Source organism: Pleurodeles waltl, chromosome 6 (assembly GCF_031143425.1).
Source record: "Pleurodeles waltl isolate 20211129_DDA chromosome 6, aPleWal1.hap1.20221129, whole genome shotgun sequence".
Classification (NCBI taxonomy): Eukaryota; Metazoa; Chordata; class Amphibia; order Caudata; family Salamandridae; genus Pleurodeles; species Pleurodeles waltl.
In genome coordinates, this window is record NC_090445.1 from 1,136,735,729 (window position 1) to 1,136,758,721 (window position 22,993).

At 43.4% G+C, this 22,993-nt stretch overlaps 1 protein-coding gene across 2 annotated transcripts in view; it reads right to left on the reverse strand.

Moving 5' to 3' along the window:
* The window catches only part of PSD (pleckstrin and Sec7 domain containing), an 841,983-nt gene extending 819,789 nt beyond the window's left edge, over positions 1-22,194 (reverse strand). Inside the window, exon 1 of one of the 2 annotated variants that reach the window (XM_069240342.1) lies at positions 21,967-22,194. In XM_069240342.1, the coding sequence (XP_069096443.1) occupies positions 21,967-21,997 (31 nt within the window). In that variant the 5' untranslated portion in view covers positions 21,998-22,194. The remainder of the gene's footprint in view (positions 1-21,966) is intronic. The other variant, XM_069240341.1, reaches the window with a different exon arrangement.
* Between the last annotated feature and the right edge of the window lie 799 nt (positions 22,195-22,993).

The window sequence follows — 22,993 nt, forward strand, 5'->3', positions numbered from 1 at the left end:
GAGTGTCTAGACAGGGTCCAGTTATCCCCAATAGAGCTTGCCCCACAGCCCGGGGGGAGAGATCAGCACCACGAGACAGAAGGCTAAAGATGTTGAGGACTGTGAAGCAGGGGGCTGATCAGTCCACGCCCTCCTGCCCTCCAGCAGCATTAGAAGAAGGGGGCACCAGCTCCTCTAAACCATCTTAGCCACGGGTCAGCCAAGAACAGTCAATTTATTCAGGGTGGGGCCAAAAGCCTGTGTTTCAGCCGACGCCACTAGCTGTCCATCTAATCATGGGGGAAGGGGGCTCCTGAGTCCGGGGGGCCCCCTGGAAGTGATCTCCTTAGTTGGGGGCATCTCCACCACAAGGTCTCACCGCTGTGGCCACAGGTGTTATCAGGGCGGTCTCTGATCAAAGGGAGGCCACGATCTTAGTCCTGGAGCTAGGGTGTTTTAGGTGGGGCCAAATGTCCTTGCTCTGGGTTGCTGCCACTAAATATGTGGCGAGTTGTTGAGGGGGCTCAAATGCCCACCTCAAAAAGTCCATCCACCTGGAAGAGGACACCTACCCCGCAAGAATGCACCACCGTGAGTGCAATCAGGGTGGTCTCTGGCATCAGAGTGGGCCACCATCCTAGCAATGTCACAAGTGCTGGAGCCAGGATAGTTCAGCAGTCTCCCAGCTCTGCGTCTCCCCCACAAGGTCCCACCGCTGAGGCTACAAGTGTTATCAGGGCGATCTCTGTGATCAAAGGGAGGCCGCCATCTTAGTCCTGGAGCTAGGGTGTTCTAGGTGGGGCCAAATGTCCTTGCTCCGGGCTGCTGCCACTAAATATGTGGCAAGTCGTTGAGGGGGCTCCCATGTCCACGCCCCACCTGAAGAAGTCCGTCCACTGGAAAGAGGACACCTACCCTGCAAGAATGTACCACCATGAATACAATAAGGGTGGTCTCCGGCAGCAGAGTGGGCCTGCCATCTTAGCAAAGTCAAAATTGATGGAGCCAGGATAGTTCAGCGGTCTCCCAGCTCAGCATCGCACTCCCAGGGCTCTGTAAGCACACCTCCGGGGTCTTGGCTACTTCAGTGAGCCTCCCCCATTGTAAACAAGGAAGCGATGGCTCTCAGGTGAGACTGGGGAGATTGCGGGAAGCAAGAAGCTCTGTCGCCTATGCCCTTAGTTCATGCCGGCTGGATCCGCCTCTCTTTTAAGTCAGATAAATTGACTAATTTGATCATGGACTATATTTGTTATTTACTATCTAGTGTGCCCATATGCCATCTTTTATTGTGAAAACACAGTATGCACCAACCACCACGGACTGAGAACTTTACAGTAGCTACTAAAATCTGTTTGGTTTCAAGCATTTTTGCCTCGAAGAGCATCAAATATAACAATGTAAAACGTGATGAGTCTTACTCTATATGGCACCTAAAATATAGACGGATTATTGCAGGGGATTATAACAAAAGCCAAATGCTGTAGTGTATTATTTTTTACTATCTCCAATATCATATCATACTTTATACTTGAAATAGTGAGAAACAGACATGTTACATCAAATAAAGTAAAACGAGAGCAGTTCATACGATTAGAATAACATTCCTGGTTTTAATAGTACGGCAGGTGTACAAAACGGTGAAAGTCCATCCATTGAAGGTCTAATAGAACTGAACCGCTGCCTATGATGAAAGCGTGTTGAAATGTGTGATTACGTATTTACTGAGCTTTCTGCATAACTATGGATTTATTACACTTGCCAAATAATCAAACATCTGCTTCTTACTGTGCAGCTTTTAACAAACAGTTTTTCAGCTCAGATGGACTAACAAAGTTATTTTAAAAAAGTACCACATGTACACATATACCGAAAACCCGCCAGAATTATCAGCTTTGCCAACAATAGTTCGCTATTAAAAGGTAACGGAGTAACAACAATAATATTGTGGTAAATTAACCTTGAAAATGTTTCAATTATGAAATGATTAGGCTGAATTAAACATTACTAAGGGCGGTGGTTGGGGTAATGGTCTTCAGATTGTCTCAGTCCCTCCTGTTAAGTTTACTGTTAGACACGAATGCTCTTCTTCTCTCTCCACATCCTCCGTCTGCTTATCTCACACCTCGTCGCTTTTCTCTTTCCACTCTCTCTCCTGAATGCACTTCTTCGCATCGCCTTCACTTCACTTCCTCCCCAACACACAAGGAAGCCACTCACCTTTAAGCCCTGCATTCTCTTTAACTTTCTCCTTGTCAATGTTTTGAGAATCGTGTACCTTCTTTACACGCAAAATCCCGCAAAGAATCATAACTGCAAGTAGAATAGGTGACAGTTGCTCTGAACTCTGCAGAGAGGCCAATGATAGGATGACCCTGTAGAGTGAACACCTTTCTGACCCACCTGTGAGCTCCCACTATCTTCAACCTCAAATCCATGGATGGAGCTCTCCACTGTGGCCCGTTATAAGCGGCTGGGGGCAGCTCAGTTCAAAGTAAGAACTATACAAGAGAAATATGGGGCACGAAAAAGTATACAGAAACACAACATCCCAGAAATAGCTAGCACCTCTTAGGGATGGCAGGAATAAATAAAATGTATGAAATATAAGCAGGAATTAAATGGCTGACATTGATTATGTTGACGTTTTTAATTCGATCAGTGTTTTTAACACTATGGGTAAGGAAATATGTATAGAGCCCAATAGCGATCCTCTTTAATTTTCATTTGCAATTATTGCATGGTCTGATTCCCGGACAGACCTGGACCACTTAAAGCCCCTTGGTCGCCGTTCTGTATCTGATTGCTATATTGAGGTGTTACAACTGGTACTCATAGAGTAAGCCCTTAGGTGCAAACATTATTTATAAGAGATAAAATGACAGTAAAGTGGAATACTGCCACAGTAAGAACTGCATTGTTACGCATAATTTGTATACCTGTGCGGCATAATTTAATTCACCCTGACATATAATGCGTTCCTCCATTACTGTATAATTCCAGCCTTGTCTATGCTGAATTGCACACCGCACACTCCTGCATTCCCCAAACTCTGGAAAACTATGCACATTATTTGCACATAATTTAAAAACGTGATCCAGCAGAATGCAGTAGAATTTCTTCGCTGCAGGTGCTTTTTATTCTTTTCAATTAAAGTGCACTACCATGACAAAACGTCATATAAATTAAAAACAAATAAAGGGGCCACAATTTCCCATAAATGATGTTTGGAAATGCTGCACTAGGCTATGGTTCAATACCGTTCCTTAATGACTAAAAAAGAAATAGGCAACAATGTGTTATGCAACAAACCATCATCATCTCTCAAACATCATTCGATTTTTCAATGCTAGGATGTGTATGCTGAAAAAAATAACAAGCATTGAAAAAGCCACTGAGTCTCGCCTTTGAAATCTACTGGCTTTGCCAATAGTTTTTAGAGATTCTGTATAGCATAGCTAAGTAGGAAACCAAAAAAAAAAGTGCTATGACGAGGCTGCTGTGTCATTTTGTAGACGCGTGCCGACAAAATCTGCGGGTGCATTTTTTTAAATTTACTGATCCAAGTTGGACTGGTAAATTTAAAAAAGTTAGTGCAAAAAACTTTTTATTTAAAAAAAAAGAAAAAATGGGTGGGGAGAAGGAACAAGGAGGGCGCAGGTGAGGGGGAAGCATCATAGAAGGCAGTGTAGGAATCAATACTGAGGGTGGCGGGAGAAGTACATAACATGGGTGAGAGAGAGCAACATGGAGAAAGGAAGAATAGTAGCACAAAGGTGAGAGACAGCACAACATGGAATGAGGAAGGAGCACTCTGGCGAGAAAGCAGTACAGGGAGGTGCACACAAGAGCAAGCACTACACGGAGGTAGAGAAAAGCAAAAGAAAATAGACTGTGGGGGAGAGTCAAAGAGAGGTAAACAAGAGAAAGAGCTGGAAAATACATGGACTTTCATTGAGTGCTTACTTAAGCACTGGCAAAGACAACAGGTTTTGCCGTTGTGAGTTTTACTGGCTTTGTTTGAGTGGACTAGAGTGGAGTGGCACTGAGTGGCGTGGCAATGAGTGGAGTGTCATTGAGTAGGGGGTGTAGTACCATTGAGTGGAGTGGCATTGAGTGGAGCGGTGTGGAGTGAAGAGGAGTTGCAGTGAGTGGAGTGGCACTGCATGGAGTGGCAATGAGTGGAGTGGTGTGGAGTGGAACTGGGGAGTGGTGTGGAGTGTCATTGATGAGAGTGGGGCAGCATTGATTGGAGTGGCACTGAGTGGAGTGGAGAAGTGGAATGGAGTGGTGTGGAGTGGAGTGGCAGTGAGTGGAGTGGAATGACGTGGAGTGGTGTTAAGTCTAGTGGAATGGCATTGAGAGGAGTGGCGCTAAGTGGAGTGGCGCTGCGTGGAGTGGATTTGCGCTCACTGCTACTGAGTGGAGTGGTGTGGAGTGGAATTGAGTGGAGTGGCACTAGGGGGATTGGAGTGACGTGGAGTGGAGTATCACTGAGTGGAGTGAAGTGATGTGGTGTGGAATGGCACGGAATGGCACTTAGTGGAGCGCTACTAAGTGAGTTCAGCGGTGTGGAGCGGAGTGGCACTGAGTCGAGTGCAGCTGAGTGGAGCTGCTTTGAGTGGAGTGGCGCTGAACGTAGAGGAGTGGAGTGGCATTGAGTGGAATAGCTTTGAGTGGAGTGGACTGGCTTTGAGTGAAATGGAGTGGCACTGAGTGGAGTAGCAGTGAGCAGGTGGAGTGGCACTGAGTGGAATGGAGTGGGTGGCATTGAGCAGGGTGGTGGGTTTGAGTGGACTGGCAGAAAGTGGCACTAAGCACGCAGCACTCAGTGGGTGTCACTGAGTAAAGTGGCATTAAGTAGAGTGGTGTTAAGTGGGGTGGAACTGAGTGGAAATACAGTGAGTGCTGTGGAGTGGAATGGCATTGAGTGGAGTAGACTGGAGTGCTACTGAGTGGTGCTGAGTGGAGTGGCAATGGTTGGAGTGAAGTAACATTTAGTGACATGGAGTGGCACTGAGTGGAGTAGGGTATAGAAGCATTTAGTCAAGTGGCTTTGAGCTGATTGGACCTGATTTGAGTGGTGTGGCGTGACACTGAGTGCAGTGGATATGGAGCTGAGTGGAGTGGCATTGAGTTGCACTGAGCTGAGTGGCGCTGAGTGGAGCTGCACTGAATGGAGTGACACTGCGTGGAGTGGCACTGATAGGAGTGGAGTGACTCGGAGTGGGGTGGCACTGAGTGGTGCTGAGTTGCACTGAGTTGACGGGCACTGAGTGGAGTGAAGTGGCATTGAGTGGAGTGACTGAGTGGAGTGGCACTATGTAGAGTGAAGTTGCATTGAGTGGAGTGGAGTGGCATTGAGTGTTATGAAAAGTTCCCCTAAAGAGCTTCAAAGCATTGTGCTGTATGAACACCATTATAATCCAATACGTTACCAATTATCTCGACGTACAATTTGCTGCCTCTGACCTGATGCAGGAGCTTGTTTTTAAAAAAACAGACCACTTTGCTTTTCCAGGTTTGCAAGCACTGCAATTTTTGGTGTATGGAGAATTCCTGATTTGCCCTGGATCTCGACATTTCATTAAATAGTGAAAATTGTGGTAAAACAGAGGTCTCCTGGTGAAGGGTTGCTGTTTACAAATGAATGCGTTTTAGCCAGAGGGGCTAGTGGGCTAGGGAGCAACATATGTCGGTTGGCTTGGAGATAAAGCAGAGGGAGCCAAGTGGCGGAAGTGAAAGAAATATTACCTGAATCAAAGCATGAGCAGCAAACTGACACTAATTAGAATAAATCAATCTCTACTTGGTTCATGCTCCACACAAAGAAACGGAAGTGATGCTTGTAATGCCCTACCGAATTAGAAGTCAGCAAAGAAGAGTGATAATGATGTCAACAAATGGTAAGGAACGGGTGGGATAAAAGCTCCTTCTTAGAGGTTTTTTTTTAGACATAATCGATCATCCCCACGCGACAGCGCATGCGCACTGCCTGTAGTCAAAAACTAAAAAGGAAAAAGGAGTGCCTGAAAAGTAAGCAGTGGAAGGACACAAGTAATGAAGCAATGCTCAAGGAGTAGGGGAAAAAAGAAGAGGAGGAAAGCCCAAACTAGTCATTGAAGCAGGATTGACTGCGTTCGTTTTTTGTTTTATCAAAAGCATGATACGTAATGTGAAGAACACTACATTATCTTATTACCACTGCACATCAACTAACATGTACATAGCAATCAAATATGAAGTTTATGAAAATGTAAATCTGGCCAATGAGCACTCACCCTATAGTTCACAGCAACCCCTAACATAGAGTTTCTTCTCAATGTTCACGTACTGATTTCCATAGAACAGGCTAACAGGTCTTTAGATAGCTATAGAAGATGTGTAAATGTTTCCTAATCTTTGATTTGCCTTAGAACAAGTTACTCAAAAGGAAGTAAACACAAATGTAGGCCATAACTTTCCATGTAAACAGCAACCAAGTAACGGGTTGAAAATGGTTGCTAAAAATAAAGAGCTTCTACAGGAATTGAGAGCCATTTTGAGTGAAAACATTATGGTGGTGGTTAGGGTAGAGTGGTGTTGGTGGTGGTGATGGAGAGCGACGGCAGAACATGGTCAAGGATATGTTTAACAAAATAAACCTCACCCTCCCCACTATGCTACGATGTGTAATTTGGCACTATCAGCATAAAACCCAATTGTTATTTGCAGTTCATGTTCTGCCAACTCATTCTATAGAGGCCTTAAATCAGTCATCCAATGCTCATATTGGTGAGCTCTTGCAGTGTTTGTATTGCTTTTATGATTCGGCAATTAGTGCTGTCCTCACTTATCAACCCAATCCTTGGACCAATTGTCTCTTGTAGTGCTAAGCCCACTTGTCCAATACAGCGGCCATTCTATTCTTCCGAGAACCAGCTGTCCCTCACTGCATTTAGCCTGTTCCTTTCTCACATTGTGCAACCTAGAGTGGAACATTCAGTCACCAGTGTGCTCACAACTTAGTGCTAGGCCAAAGATAGAAAGACAAAGGAATAGGAAGGATTGACTGAAAAATCATAACTCTTCCATCTAGTGCAAAAAAACACTAAGGGGGTGATTCCGAACCGCCAGGGTCGGGGTCCGCGGGAGCACCGCCAACAGGCTGGCGGTGCTCCTTTGGGCAATCTGACCGCGGCGGTACAGCCGCGGCCAGAAACGGAAAGTTGGCGGTGTACCGCCGACTTTCCGCTGCCCATGGGAATCCCTGCGCCGCCATGGGGATTCCGACCCCCATACCGCCATCCTGTTCCTGGCGGTTTCGGCCGCCAGGAACAGGATGGCGGTATGGGGTGTCGTGGGGCCCCTGGGGGCCCCTGCAGTGCCCATGCCAATGGCATGGGCACTGCAGGGGCCCCCATAAGAGGGCCCCACTTTGAATTTCAGTGTCTGCTTAGCAGACACTGAAATTCGTGACGGGTGCTACTGCACCCGTCGCACCCCTTCCACTGCGCCGGCTCCATTCGGAGCCGGCTTCATCGTGGAAGGGTGTTTCCCACTGGGCTGGCGGGCGGCCTTTTGGCGGTCGCCCGCCAGCCCAGTGGGAAACCCAGAATGACCGCCGCGGTCTTTTGACCGCGGTACGGTCTTCTGGCGGTTCCCGGTGGCGGGCGGCTCCCGCCGCCCGCCAAGGCTGGAATGACCCCCTAAATTATTTAATCCAATCTAGTCTTCATTTTTCATCTTTGGTCAGGCCTTTTCTACAAGTGAAGAAATGTTTAGGTAAAACATACAAGAATATGAAGCAGCAGACTAGTATTTAAAGACAGATGGGGAAGTGAGTATGTGAGGGTTTCACTATCTGAGGAGCACCAAACTGCCTCTTCCACATTATTTCTCTCTTTTTACTCTCTTCTTGGAATCTTGGTGTGTTTGCATATATAGAACAAACACTCTGCTAGTGTCACATGCAACAGACCTTGATGCATGGCTTCTTCTTTGGCGTGTGGCTTAGAAAGTCATTAACCCACACTGTGGAGAGAGGTAGAGAAAACGCTTCTTCTTAGGCCTCTTCGGTTAATTCTGAAGTTTATGGGCGGCCATGCTGGTGGCAGATAATAACATTTTAAGTGTTTATTTACCGTGACCTGTGGACATAGTTAATGGGTTTAACTTAAACTGGGTGGTTAGTGGTGGTGTATTGAGGGCAAACTGAAAACCCACTTGATATCCAAAGGGTCTGTTTTTCTGGCATCGTTAGTTATTAGTGGCAGGGTGAGGGGAACACCTTCTTTCTCATGTATTTCTAACTGCCCTCATTTCCTTTTGTCCTGGCTAGCAATCAATGCTTTCATTCAAACCTACTTAGCTAACATAATTATATATGTTGTTCAGCTACTGTCGTGTCTTAATTCACTTTCTGCCATCTTTGGTAGTTTTAGAGATTTCGAGAATCTCTCCCTTTCCACTGGAACTTTAAGTATTTTTGGGTTATTGTCGAGAGCCACTTCTGATTTAATTTGGTAGAGGATTCCCACTTTTGATCCTTCTTTTAAACAACCTTTCTTCATCTCGTTAAGGTTCCTTCTCCTGGCTTTAATGACCGGGGGCAAGCATAAGAAATAAAGACTGTGGACCATCAACCTAGCAAATCTCTCTTGTGTTCAACAGCTTAAGGGATAAGGTTGTGCACTGTTTGTTTCTCCAGATTGACTCTGTCAATGACTCTCCCACTGTTCTGAGTAATCCAATGTACTATGGTGTGTTTTTAGTAAGGATCCTAGGTTTTTGACTCTCAGGTGGAAGCTTCAATACATTTGGTACCAGTTTGTTAATACCATAAAAAGACCTTCTCCTTCTCTCTCAGAGCCTCAAAATATCCATGTATCTGGTTTTTAAGTTACTGCCCAGTCTCCAAAGGTGCAAACGTGAGTGGGCCTATTTGTATACCCAAGCCCCAATCATTTCTCAGAGTTTCTAAAACTATGCACTGGCTTGCTGCAGCTCAATCGTTTTTAACACCGATTTTCCTCTCTTCTTGCCATTCTTCCCTCTTGTTCTGAATTTTGTTTATGGCATGTGTACTTTGTTATATCATTTGAAGACTGCCGTCATACTTGTTTTGGTAGGGGAGTAATCTTGTGCTGTTTGGGGCTGTAGGGTTTGGGTAGCCCATCTCTTTTTCTTAGTCTAACAGGTGTGATGGAGAAGACATATTCCTCTCTTTACTTGTTTCTTGGAGATAGTATGAAACCTATCACTTCTGATTTCTTACCCCTCCAACATGCTGCATAGCATTCAGTATGTGATCTTCTATGTCTGATGGGTACCAGGTGAGTTGTAACACTCGATGTTTTAAGAGAAATTACTTTTCGGATTCTGCAATTCACTTTATGCACCTATGATACCTCAGCCATTCCGTTCCACCTGCTCAGCTACTCTCCCATAATATCGTCGAGTGTTGCATGATGAATGCAGGTGGAAGCAGATCAAGACAACATATTTTATGGCCTCACGTGACTTGCCTTTTTTTTGTGGTAATACTACACCTAGTAAACATCAATACTGCAGACTGTAATATTTATCAGGTACAACAACACAGGTCTTTCAGCTTGGAATGAGGTATACCATTTAAATTCAAAGTTTCTGAGACCAAATCACACATTTGGTCTTTCCAATCAGTGTTCCCCGTTATATTTTCGTTAGGTTTTTCATGGTATGATTTTTAATAGGGAAATTTACCTGATGTGTGGCTTTTACTCTACAACCTCCCTTTTCCCTGTGAATAATGATTCATTCAGAGTTTGGAATGCAGATTTTAGTAGATATACAGTGTTTTGATTACTTTGCTATTATTTCAAGATGGCCTACCTGGCTTCCATATTAGCTTAACAATGATAAAAAATTACGGAGTGCACAAACGTGCTGGATAGCAACTCCAGTCACCATGATAAACTGGCAATATATGAGACTATCTGGCAGTGGTTATGCTCAGCATACTCTTCCACATTTCATACGCCCGTCTCAGTCTGATTTATACCTCCTGTAGTGCAGAGGGAAGATTACTGCTCTCGTTCTACTGGTCGAAGAGCCCGTCCTGGCAAACCTTGCTCACTGGAATCCCCCCCTTTAGCAACCAATGAAGAACTCTGCGTTAAGCACCCCGGGCATCTCTACCAACCACTGGCTACATCACCACATCAGGATGACACAGATGTACACAGTATTGCTCCTATATGGGTTATTTAAGACTTGTGCTTCCCGTTGCCTCGACCTTCCCAAACAGTTCACCCACCCAGCTCTCTTTCCTGAATGACTTTACTTACCCTAACCAGATACATCATCTGTGCATTTTCCCGCCCAGCTAATTACATCAGCATTTACAGAAAAAGTTGCCATCTTGTAACTCACTACTGTCACTTTGCTTCAGAATGCTACTTTTTGTGAAGGTTCAATGAGCTTACAAGCAGGATCCTGCAATATGTTTCTTACTATTTACTGTTGTTTTATTGCAGTTGTGTTACATAATTTTTATGCTGCCATCTTCATCTCTGGTGAGTTGCACTGCACTAGGTTTCTCACTGGGGGCTCACACAGCACACCTCATGAGTTTCCTGGTCAGTTGTTTGAAAGATTAGATCCATAATTGTCAGAGAATGTTACAGGGCTACGAATACTAGAGTTAGATAAATATATTACTGACCATCAAGTATGGTCCAACTGATGTGACTTCTACAAGCTCATCAGTTAGTGTTACAGGGAGAAAAAATAGTTGCTCCAGCAGTAAGTGTGTAAACGCAAGAATAAGAACAAATCACCCATTAAGTAATAGCCAGAAATCCACTTGGCCACCACCCTTTCTAGGAACACACGGTGCAATAATTATATAGCTTTGACTATATAGCGCTACACAAATCCTTGTTAGCATAACATAATATAAAAGGGAAGGGAGAAACGATGGGAATAGGTCTTGCTTAGTGATTTGCAGCTATTTATGATACTTTGCCAGAAAGTGGGACAGATTCTTTTGATTGGCACAAATAAATTAAAATGCCTAAAGCTACCTGGGAAATTTGGTTGAGATTTAAAAAAAGGTTCAAAAAGCACAAAGTATTCCAAATCCTTGGTGAAAGCTCACGAAGCAGGTCAGAGTTTCCTAAATGAAGGCTCTGCATCTGGATTTGAAGAATCTGCAAGAAACAACTCAAACAATGGACAGATAAAGTAGCCAGAAAACGACAAGAGAAGACGATAGAGGGGTTTGCCCAAGGTGCATTTTATCTGGTGAGAATAGAAGACAGGAGACAAGGTAAAATTTAAGATATTGTAACTGACGGGTACCTTTAAGAGGGAGATCGGAATAGGCACAGTTAGACACATATCAGTATGCAACCTGCAGAGCACGGGTATGCAAGGCAGTAAAATAGCTTTGGTAATGTGACTGCCTCACAAATATGTGTGCGGGACGGTGGTAATGTTCAATCCAAATGACACAGCTAACTGTGTTTTTGTGTCTTCTCTAGAATCATAACTCGTATGTCACTGGCGACAAACCCAGCAAGACAGTTCTATCTCTTATTGTTCCTGGTGTATAATTCTGTGGCCGGTCTGAACAGTAAGCAGGGCAGATGTTAAAAAGGAGTTCTGCTGAGATATTTGTTTAATTTGCAGGTCCCAGATTAAAATCCGATTTGATACCCTTCTGGATTAATGTACCTTAAACGTTTCTGAAGTTGCAACAAGAAAGTCAGAGTAACACCAAAAATGTGGCCTGTGAGTGTCTCAGTTCCAAAGATTCCACGATTACACAACCTCTGTGCTCCCATATAGATGTCCATTATGAAGAACTTCATGTATTAGCGGTCAATAGACCTAGCAATAACATTGAGCCTTTTCTTTCTATGTAAACACGTTTGTGAAGATGCTGTGAATAAAGTCTAAAGGATAACAGTGGCCCGTTGGGACATTTCTTCTCTGTACATCCCATACTACACATATTGCACATACTGAGCGTGCAATACAGCAAGCTGAGAAGCAGCCTGCATGAAAGTTTTAAGCCCTCCCAAGGCATGAGGGTGCCCTTACACTGGCATTTGTCTCCGCCCTTATGGGCTTGCCAATGTGTGATGCAAAGAGCACACTTCAAGAGGGAGGCAACTACCATCATGAAAGCCTTGTGAAGACAATCAAGAACCAGCCTAGGGCCATACAACTATGGTGAACTAGGTGAGTCGAGAAGCTGGCTTCCGGGATGTTCAGCTCACCTGGAAGACAGCAGGATCTCAGAAGAGTTCCTTCGTTGGTATGCAATGGACCGGACAGAAACATTGGTGTGACCAATGTCTTCCCAGCCTCTGAAAGAAATCACAGCCAGACAGATAAGCGGCCCTAGCCCTGATTGAGAAACAACCTGTTGGCCTCTCTGTAAAAATGCCCTCTTTTCAAGCTATCCTATAGGGGGTAGGTTTGCTTAACTCCTGAGGGAGGCAGCACTGTCCCCCTCAAAACTCGCTGCCAGTATTAAAACACTCCAGAAATAGCCCAGGGGAGGGTAGAAGGCTTGGGTCTGGGCCAAGAGATATCGTCTTCGGCCTGGGCCTCGGGGTTCTTCTCAGGGTTAAAGTCCCAGTTGTGGGCTTGGTGTAAATCCTCCACTGTAATATAGCTGTCAACAACCTGGGAAACTGCCGAAATAGGATTGCTATTGCAACTCTGGAGATTTATCCCTCCATAAGGAGTCTATCATTGTTTCTCAGATTTGCATTGGGGAAGGTTAAGAGAAATATTTGAGACAAATACAGCAGTCAAGGTATGAAGTTCATTTTAAGACTCACAATGCTGCCCATCCATGAATTTCCTAGTTTTAGCCCCCGGTATGAGCAGTGGTGTAACAAAAAGTGAGGGGGTCCCCCTGCAAGATATGCTGAAGGACCCCCGCCCCACTCACATCAGATCGGGCCAAGGGGGCGCCCTCCAGAATGGGTACTCTTGGGGCCCCTCTGCACCACAGGGGCTGCGGTGGCCTCTGCTACTCCACTGGGTATATACTTTTTAACAGCATCTGTAGTAGAGGGGGAACAGTGTAGGTATAGAGATATTGTGTGGGGGTAGGTAGCTGAATACCTAAGTATTTAATGGAGGTGTCTGCCCATGCAATGGGATTTCTTGGTGTTAATCTTAAATCCTGAGAGGCTTGCAAATAAATCATGCTCCTTGTGCAAAGCCTGCACAAGTCAATCAAGAGGTAGAGAGGGTCATCCGGGAATAGGGATAGCTTGGGCTCCCTTTTTCCCAATGTCATCCCCTTTATGTTTGGGTTATTGAGAAATCTGAATACCAAGTGCTCTATTAACCGTGCGAACATCAGAGGCAAGAGAGAACACCCCTGCCTCATGCCTCTCAAAATAGGCATATTGGTTAAGTACTCTCCACTTATATTTAGTTTGGTAGAGGGCTTACTGCAATGGGATTGAATTGAGATTTTCATCTTTGGGTCGATCTGTGTCTTGTCTAACACTTTCATCAGGTAGGTCCAATCTATGCTGTTGAAGGCCTTTTCAGCATGTACGGTAAAAAGTCCATCAGTTGGTTAACACAACTAGTATTGTATTTAGCCTGACAATTTTTTATGAACTCTGATTGTTGGACAGAGATTAATCTAGGCCACAGCAAGTGAAATATCTAGACTAGATTAAGGCCAATAACTTCACATTGCAATTCAATTGGGCTATTAGGCAATAAGAGACACATTTAAAGGATTCTTCTCTGACTTGAGGAAAAAATTACAGGTTCCAAGAGAACATGGTGTCAGTAACAATAGTGGAGGTTTAAAAAATGGTTAAATTACTTTGCTATGGGGCGCCCAGTAGGGAAGAGTATATTTGGTAGAATGAAGCTGGGTAGGCGTCAAGCCCTTGGGTCTTTCAGCCAAGCATCTTTTTAATCGACCCCTTAAACACAAATACTGTGATTTCTTCCTCTAGCTGCTCAAGATCTTCTTGGAGGGAAGGGGGAATGTAAGTGTTGAGGTATTTGCCTTGTGTACTCTGGTCTACATTTTGGTGGTGAAAGAGGGTGAACAGTAAGTCTGAAATTATGCTACGGTCTCAGGGTTGCAGAAGGCATTCTACTGGCATCATCTATTTATTTTATAAAGGATCAAGTTTTCACTTGTCTAATTTTTTTTATGAAAGCAGCCTATCCACCTTGTCCCCTTTTTCGTAATATACATGTATTATATAGAGGATTTTCCTAGCAACGGTTTGCATGTGGAGCTGTTCAAGCTCCCTCCTGATTCTTTGCAAATCTAAAGGGGTTTGATGGATTCCACTAATTTGTGATGAGTTTCAACCTCGTAGAGTTGTTTCCTTAGATCTATGAGCAAATTATCTCTTTCTAGCTCCACTAGAAGAATAGATGGTGATTAGGGATAGCAGTGCCTGAACCACTTTTCCTCTTACACAAACTGAGCAGCCATCCATGTTTTTGAAACTGGCTTCTATGTGGAACTTCAAACACTTTCACAGCAAAATGGCTGACCACTCTATGCTTACTCGTGTATGAGGTGTGAACCTGTGTGGTGAACCAATAAAAGTGTGGCCTTGATGCATCTTTAGATAGCAGGTGAGATTGATGTAGGAAGGCAATATCAATCTCCTTGAGTTTGAGCCACTGGAGGATTGTCCTGCATTTAAGGGAAGGAATTGAGGCTCTAAACATTCAAGGACACTATCACTAGGAGAGCTATCTACTCACTAGGAGGGGGTTATTGCTGCTTCACTCAGGTGTGTGATTTATGTGAAAAGGTCCAATAGGTTTGGAGACTTAGGCCCCATTACCCGACACCCTAAGGGATGTGGGCGATCAGAGGTTAATTGCACCCCCTTACTAATCTTTCTGATGTGCATATATATGTGCGTTAACAGATAACTGTAACCATACAACAAACAAGCATTTGCAATGCAACTGGTCTTGCATTTCTCGGAGTTAGAGCTATTAGCAGTTGTAAACTCCCAACCGGACTTTTCTTCCCACATTAAATGGAAAAAAGAGCGCGATCGCACTGCTACAGTTCACTCGTAGTGAAACCTATCGGCAAAAGTGCAATTATCTACGTAACCGGCAAAAGTGCAATTAACTATGTAACAAGGTCGATGTCATGCAAAGCGTTCAACTTCTGCCAAGCGAGATCGCGCTATGAAAAAAGATTAAAAGTAGTCCACAAACCAGACGGAAAAACATCGAGCCTCGTATGTTTTCAGTACTTGGGCGCTGCGCTCGAGGAGGGCTAACCACCGAAAAAGGCATGAAGTGTGCATGCTTTCCACTAATGAAAGCAAGCAGATTTTAAAAGGCAAGCCCACGAACAAATGAAAGACACTGAGGTGACATGGACGGGGCTCCGATCCCTTTTCTTACTACTAAAGCGTCTTGCAAACGATACACATGCTAGCACAGGCTCGACCCTAAAAACAGCCAACAGTGGAATGCCAGAAACATTTCTAATGTACACTGGGCATACTATATCACGTAGGGCAATATTTTCCCTACAGGAAAACTTTAGGTACTAAAATCTTAGAGATGCTTGTTTAATTTAAAACATGTATTTATCAAATTTTCGCTAAAATGCTCAAAACACCTCACATTATGTTCCAGCACAAATATTTGTAAAAATGTGACCCATTACAAGTTTTCTACTCACATATGAGTAATTAGGGCATCTCCTAAATTTGAGGAAAGTGTAAATCACTATCAATGCAACCCAAATCTTCATTTTTCTAAACGGCAAAGAGTCATAACATATAGCCTGGTGAATATTAACGGAAGTCTATTATTAATAATGTTGTCTTCATCTGTCCAATACTGAGCACGTTATGCACAGTTTTAGACCATTACAAAAGCCCAAAGCCTAGAGTGCAAATGGAACAAGGAATTGCAAGATCATGCCACTACTCACACTGCTCGGCCACTTACCATGGTATTTATTCCTCCTCTCATATCAGCTAATCCATTTTACACATCATCTGACCCTTCCAGCCTTCAAAATATTAGACCCTTAGCTATTTCCCCAACAGGATTGAGGTTCCTAACTTCACTTTTCATTCACTCCCTTTAACTGGCATCTACCCAGACTGTTTCAAATTAGTGTTGGTTTTACCTCTACTAACAAACACAACAATACTGTGCCTTACCCTGCCTACAATTATCATCTAGTATTACTCCTCCCTTTCTTCTTTAGGATCTGGTAAGTATTCAACCAATTCACTACCCATTAATTTCGCTCCTCCTTTCAAACCATTGGTTTCAACATGTACCTTCAATTGTTTTGTTTTCATCTATCCAAGTGCTCATTCTCAGTCGAGAATTTCTATGTCCTGTAAAATTCTCTTTCTATGAAACCACACTTGCTGACATAATGTCTTCGACTGGGTTACCATCTGATTTCTATGCTGATAACATAAAAAACTTCTTCTCTTTCCCTGCCTTCACTCTCCACCTCCTAATATAAATTGTTGATTGTCTTACTGCAATTTGACAACGTATGACTCACGAGTGTCTTATGATGAATTATTTTAACAAATCTAATTTTTGAACCTCCCCCCTTCTCTACTGCGGTCACCTCTCCAATGTCCATCCACTTCCTGCTGACTGCCTGGCATTTGTCTACTCAGCTAGACGTCTGAGCGTAAAACCTCCAACAGCTGCATGATACCAAGATATAAGCATGCAAAACATATGCCTATACCTCCTATTCCATAGAGCAAAATAACCTATTGTATCCTTGGTAATTAGCAAGTTAGATTATTGAAACAGCTTACTGGTGGGCCACCCTCAATATTTGCTCTACACTGCAGAAGGAGCTTAATTTTGCAACCAGGGCCTTACTCGCTTTGCCAAGACACAAACATCCAACTCTGCTTTTTGGCTCTTAACTAAAGCTAGAGTTTCTATAAGCTACTGATAACTTTGTTGGTATCTCCTCAAACCATCCCACTGACATTTTAACCTTTTACAAATACTCCAGGAATCTGTGATCCTAACACTAGAAATTGCTGGCACACCAAAACCACCTGCCAGGCTAAAATGTTCTATCACTGGAATTCTCTACTCTTTAATACTTTGGCCCGCTCAACACTTAACAGCTTCAAAGTCAGTCTAAAGACTCGCCCCATGAGACTGGAGAGGAAGAAAAGCTAAAATCATATATTGTAACCAAACAGTTAAACCTTGTGGCTGTGCCACTGAGTCTATTTGTAGTGTTGTTGTGCTGATCATCTCACTAATCAGCAAGTAGGCTACTATCATCTACTCTGGTTTATGTTCCCTACCACAACTATGTGTCACACTATGTCCAGCTTCAATCCTATGTGCTATATTTCTGATCGAAAAGTCATTGTGTTTTAATGAAATAAATGACTAAATAAATAAGAGAGAGGAGATGCAAGTTGTTGACTGTATCAACGAGGCCTATATATCTATATGTGTGTGTTTATGTGGATCTGTGTGTGTGTTTATATTAAATGAAAAACCTTAGCTAAAGGGGAGTTCTGGTGGTTTAATAAGATTTTAAAAAATAAAATAAAAATTCCCCTACAGTGCATCAGCTGAAGGGTTCTTATAGCTATGATCCAAAATCTAAAAACAGAAATTGACAAGCGGTTGCGAAATATCCCATCAAAAATCCCTCAATGCAGATGAAGTTGCCTTATGGTGGCAAGCAAAGTTTTTCTTGTGCCAGTCAAGCACATTTCTTTTTTATTCAAATTCTGGTTCTAAAACTGGTCTGTGCCAACAGTGTTTTTCCTGTGATGGCTCAACAGATTTCATGTTTATGATGGGTATTTTTTGTTATAAAAATGTAATAAAATATGGTGTGAATTGGCCAAAAATATGTGAAATACAGTTTGCCAGTATCTCTATACGTAATTGGACACAACGGCAGGTTGACCAGCATTGTGAGTGAAAATATGAAGTGACGACACACCTGAAGTACACAAGCCATGCTAATTTAAAAAAGGTACAAAAAAGACATTTTAGATGCTGGCTGCTTGGAGCAGAACTGTCTCTCGGGTGAGTCATAAATACATACATATGTGATAAAGGATGCAGCCATATTATTGCATAAAGCTACTGGCTTTCACCACAACCCATTGTTTTATCAAAAATGTATTTATGATATCTAATCCTAGGCATTTTAAAACGAATCAGTTCCCATTGTTAGCTGCACTCTAAAGAGAGCTTCAACATGCTATCAACCCCAAAATAAACATTTAATATACAAACTGTGTAATGGAGAACTTGCAATAATGTCCTTTGGTGCCATCCTGGTGTTCTGGCACCAATTATAAACCTCTTGCCCTTCTGGCTCCAGACTTAAAATGTCACCAGAACCCCTCGGTGGCAATATTGTACTGTATTACACGGTTACCTTTTATGTATTATATATATCACACAGTGGCAGTTGCCCCTCTGTAGTTATAGTTAGGACTATGTTTCCAAAGGAAATAGCTTTTTCGGTTTGCTAATAACTTTTAAGCATTTGAAGAATCTTTAAAAAACTTTCCAAAAAAGTGCTCTTTTTTTCCTCAGGTCCTTTCTAGAAAGTTTTGGGGTGATCCGTCACGTGGGGTGAAAAAAGGGGGGTGCCAAAACCCAATTTCCCCAGGGATTTCTAGAAATGGCTACAGCCAAAATGGCATAACGAAATTCCACCAAATTTAGCAGAAAGCTAGATGCCCAGAAACCCAAAGGCTAAGCGCGGTGTGGAGTTGGTGTTACACATAGTATTAAATATTACTTTACATTAAAAAACGTAAGGGATTCACTGAACAAATAAAAGGTTAAAGTGACATTATAGTTAGGTATGGTAATATTATCTTAATTGCATTTAGAAATTCACTGAAAAAACAAAGGTTAAAGGAAAATTATAATTAGGTGAAAATATCAGTTAAAACGTGCCATTTTAAGCTAACACAACCACTGAAATTCACCAGTTATACTTTTATCCAGTAACTATACCTCGTGCCCTAAATTAACTAGAATTCGCACCATTGCCATGCACAGTGTTGTCACGGATGATCTCATTTCAGATATTGCAGTTATATTATCAATGATGTAATTGAACAAGCCATGAGTGATATAGTATGAGAGGTAATTAGCAGTGCATGGTGAGGGTGCGATTTGTAGTACCTTGAGATAATCATGTCTGGTTAATTGAAAAAACACATTATTAAACAGGTATCATCATATCATAATTTTCAAACAGTGGGTCAACATCTGTTAGCCACATTAGCTATTTGCCAATGTTTTGACATAGGCCTAAAAATAAAATTGAGTTTCACTGTTCATATAGTGTAATAGGTCATGCTTTGTTGTTATTATCTTGCGATTTTCATTACAAATATGAGGTCTGGTAGTTAAGATGTTAATTGTAAAAGCATTGTAACCCAGGTATCTAATGTTGGTAGTGTAACCTAACCAACTTGTGTGTCCCTAGACAAATCAAGTGTGCCTTTGTTCCAGACTCTCCCATCGCTACAAAAAAAATGAATTAGAGTAAAAACTGGATGCTCCTACTAAATCCAACAACAACAAAATGTAGTGTCCATATAAACAAATTAGGAAAGTCTTTGGGGGGCATTCTTTGTATGAAAAAATACTACAACCTAATTTATTTGCAATTGGAAGCTAAACTCCCATTAAGGCACAAGTGCGAAAGCAAAGACTATTATTAATCATGTTTGAAACCAATAGCATGACATGCTTTAAAAAAACGTCTTTGTCTGTAAATAGAAACTCTGAATACAAAAGTAATATCCAATAGCTGTGCTAACTCCAAATTCGCAATCACACTTTTTATCTCGACATTGAAAGAGTATGGCAAGGCAGGGAGTTGGCACAGAAAAATTGGAAAAAGAAAAAATAGCTCCAAAGGAAACTAATAAGTAATAGCCTAGTGCAGTGCCTCCCAAAACCCTTTACAACCAGGACCCAATTTTTAGAACGACAAACTTTCAAAACCCTCCTGGTTTTAATGGACGAGTCAGAGCGTTTTTTTATTGTAATTATTTTGTTAATACTGTTATTTTTTAAATTTATAATTGAATATCAATATCAAAATTCTGACCCGCAGATTTAGAAACACTGGCCTAGTGAGTGTTTGTATACTTCTTGCCTCAACAGGTCACCCCTGACCCCTCCATATTTCCCTGCATATTTGTGTAAAATTAAAAAGACTGACTGGAAATTGGCGGCAGAAAACAACTATTCCACAAGATTAGTATCAGGTATAGTACATAAAGGGACTACGATGGGCCGATTGTTTAAAGAGGACCAAGCTTGCTTTAGCGTGCAGCAGAATAGCTCCCGACTCTTTCTCCTGGGGCAAGGTGCCACCATTTCTGTACATCTTGGGATCGTCTGAGTGTGGATAATCTCTGCCCTGATTGGCAGGCTGTCTAGTAATTCATAATCCCCCGCCTGTGAAATCCAATATTCTGCAGCACACGTTCTGCACAGCGACAAGGGATCAAACCAAATAAAGCAGGAGTAAAAGATACCAGACCACATTTGCTGCAAAACGTAATTAAATGCACCTTCCTTCCTGTATGCTTGCCTTTCACGTACTGATGCGCCTGAATTTCTAAGAATGTACTGATGTGCATCAGTTCTGCCTTGGTACTGATTTTCATATTCCTGCTGCCTGAGACAACTGGTACTTCGAGATGTGTGGAGTCGGCTACAGTCTGTGCCTCAATATCATCAGTTTCGTTGAGAATTTTGAAGGTCATAGGAAACACGAGAAACACGTCGTGGCATAATGACAGCAACGGCGTTGAATTAACCTCTTCAGCATTCCTTACACTTGGATTCAGAGACTTGTGCCCTTATGCCCATAAATAAACGATATACTCTATCTCCCGTGCCTCAGTGTGTGCCCTCCCTGGTGAGTCTGTACGCAGACAGACGTGCTGGGTCCAAGAAAGGCACAGGAGGCACGTACATCTCACTGTGGTTACACTAACGGTGGCTTCAAGCGGGCACTGCAATGGAACCAAATGTTTCCTTTACACACGTGACAAGGCTTTGCTTCCCAAAGACAACAAGTCCCTGGGCACTGACTCCGCCAAGTCTCCAAGGAGGCCACGCCCATTTACGCCATCCCTTTCATCAAAGACTCCCTCCCGCAGTCACAGGTAATCACATACTTCTCCCACACTGCTTCCAACAAACATGTCAACATTTCTGTCACGTCTACCTGCGAAAACTATCAAAACGAATAGAGATCAAGATGCAGCACAAAAATATTTTGGTGATTTCATGGAGCCTCTATCTCCAAACCGGTATCACTTACAGTCATATTGCCAATCTGGAGGGATTCTAATTTGATACTGGAGGGGTTATAATTTGATACATTTGATTTAAAAAGGCAAAGTATAAACAAACAGAAAATTATGTGAGAAAAAAAACATAAAAATACTAACAGGATTTTTTTTATAGTGGGTACATATTTTAAAACAGGTTTACTACTTTAACGGATGATTTCGTTATGCTGGCAAAACCCAAATTCGCCTCATTTACTTAAGTGCATAAACTTTTACAGACGCCTCCGTCAGCGTCTTTTTCATTGACAGAGTGCTCCCCGAGGGTGGTTAAAAAACATATGTGGTGTGAACTAAATGGACTTTACTGGCTCTACTTTGATTTTTCTAAAAAGGTGACGTCGTTTTGCACAGTCTTGATTTTTTTATCAACAGGTCGGCAACGATGCCACTGCTATAGTGTCCTCCTGTGGTTATCAGCGAGACAATGTGTGAGACGATACATCCCACCCCCTACTTACTACCCGTAGACGACCTGATGATCCCTTAGATCTTAGAGCTAAATGCACGCACGTGCGTCACAACCCGCCCTCCCCACGCCCACCCGCTGCATAAATATTTTTGTCCTGTCTCCTCAGTGGTACCTTGCGAGGAAATGCTTTGGTTCCCGTTAGTTTTCACTCACCCTCAGCCTCCCGTCTGCCCGCCGGTGGCATCGAGCTTCATGGTTCGCCAGAGGTCGGTGTCGTGTGCCTGCCGGAGCTCCGTGAGCGCAAGAGCGGCGACAGCCCTCCGCGCCCCGAGGCTGTGGGATGGAAGACGCCTCGCCCCGCAGCCCGGTCCCCCGGCGGATTTACACAGGAGGTGCCTACTGCAGGATTAATTCCCCTCCGCTCCTCACGCCCCCCATTCTTTGTCGTTCAGGGGCTGGAAGGCCGAGCAGCCAATCCACGGGCGCTGCTGACAGGCGGCGAGGCCGCCTTCCCACTCTGGTGCTCTGGTGGCAGATGGGAGAGGTGTAGTTCAGCTGGTATTGTGCTCGTGGCTGCTGGCATGGTCAGGGACGCGCAGCCCAGAGGTCTCAGGCGAGGGGAAAGGCAGCAGATGGAGGGGCACTTCTTTCACTCCCTTGGGGGCCAGGCTAACGAGTGAGCAGTATAACTCGGGGGGCGAGCGGATAATTTCTCTCCCTGTGCTTTCACGTCAGCCATTCATTCCGTTTCTGATGATATGCCATCCTCCGGGTCAGTGGCGCTCGTTTCCCTTCATGGGAAGAGGTACCTCTAGGGCGGACGTTCAGTATCCGTTTCCGGAACCCCGGTACTTGACGGCGACAATAACAGGGGGTATTGACTAAATTACACGCATCCCATTGTTATGTTTTTTTTACTAGGTAGAGGAGTAATAAAATGACCTCCCTGAAAACCCAACGGAAGTCGGGGAAGTGTCCAGCTACAAGACAATGGCGGTTGTCTCACTGTAATGTTAAGTGGAATGCCACCGTTTGTGTGCTTCCTAAGTGCTTTCAGAATCTAGGCGCACTTTACGTTCAGTCATTCCCCTTGAACAGAGCCATGGCCCGGATTTAGAGTTTGGTGGAAAAATCCAAGTTTGTACAGAGATTATATTTCAGAGTTTGGCAATAAACACTGTGCCTGTGCAGCTTTCCCCTGACTGATTTTGGCAGGTCGAAGCCACCGGTCTTTCTTAGA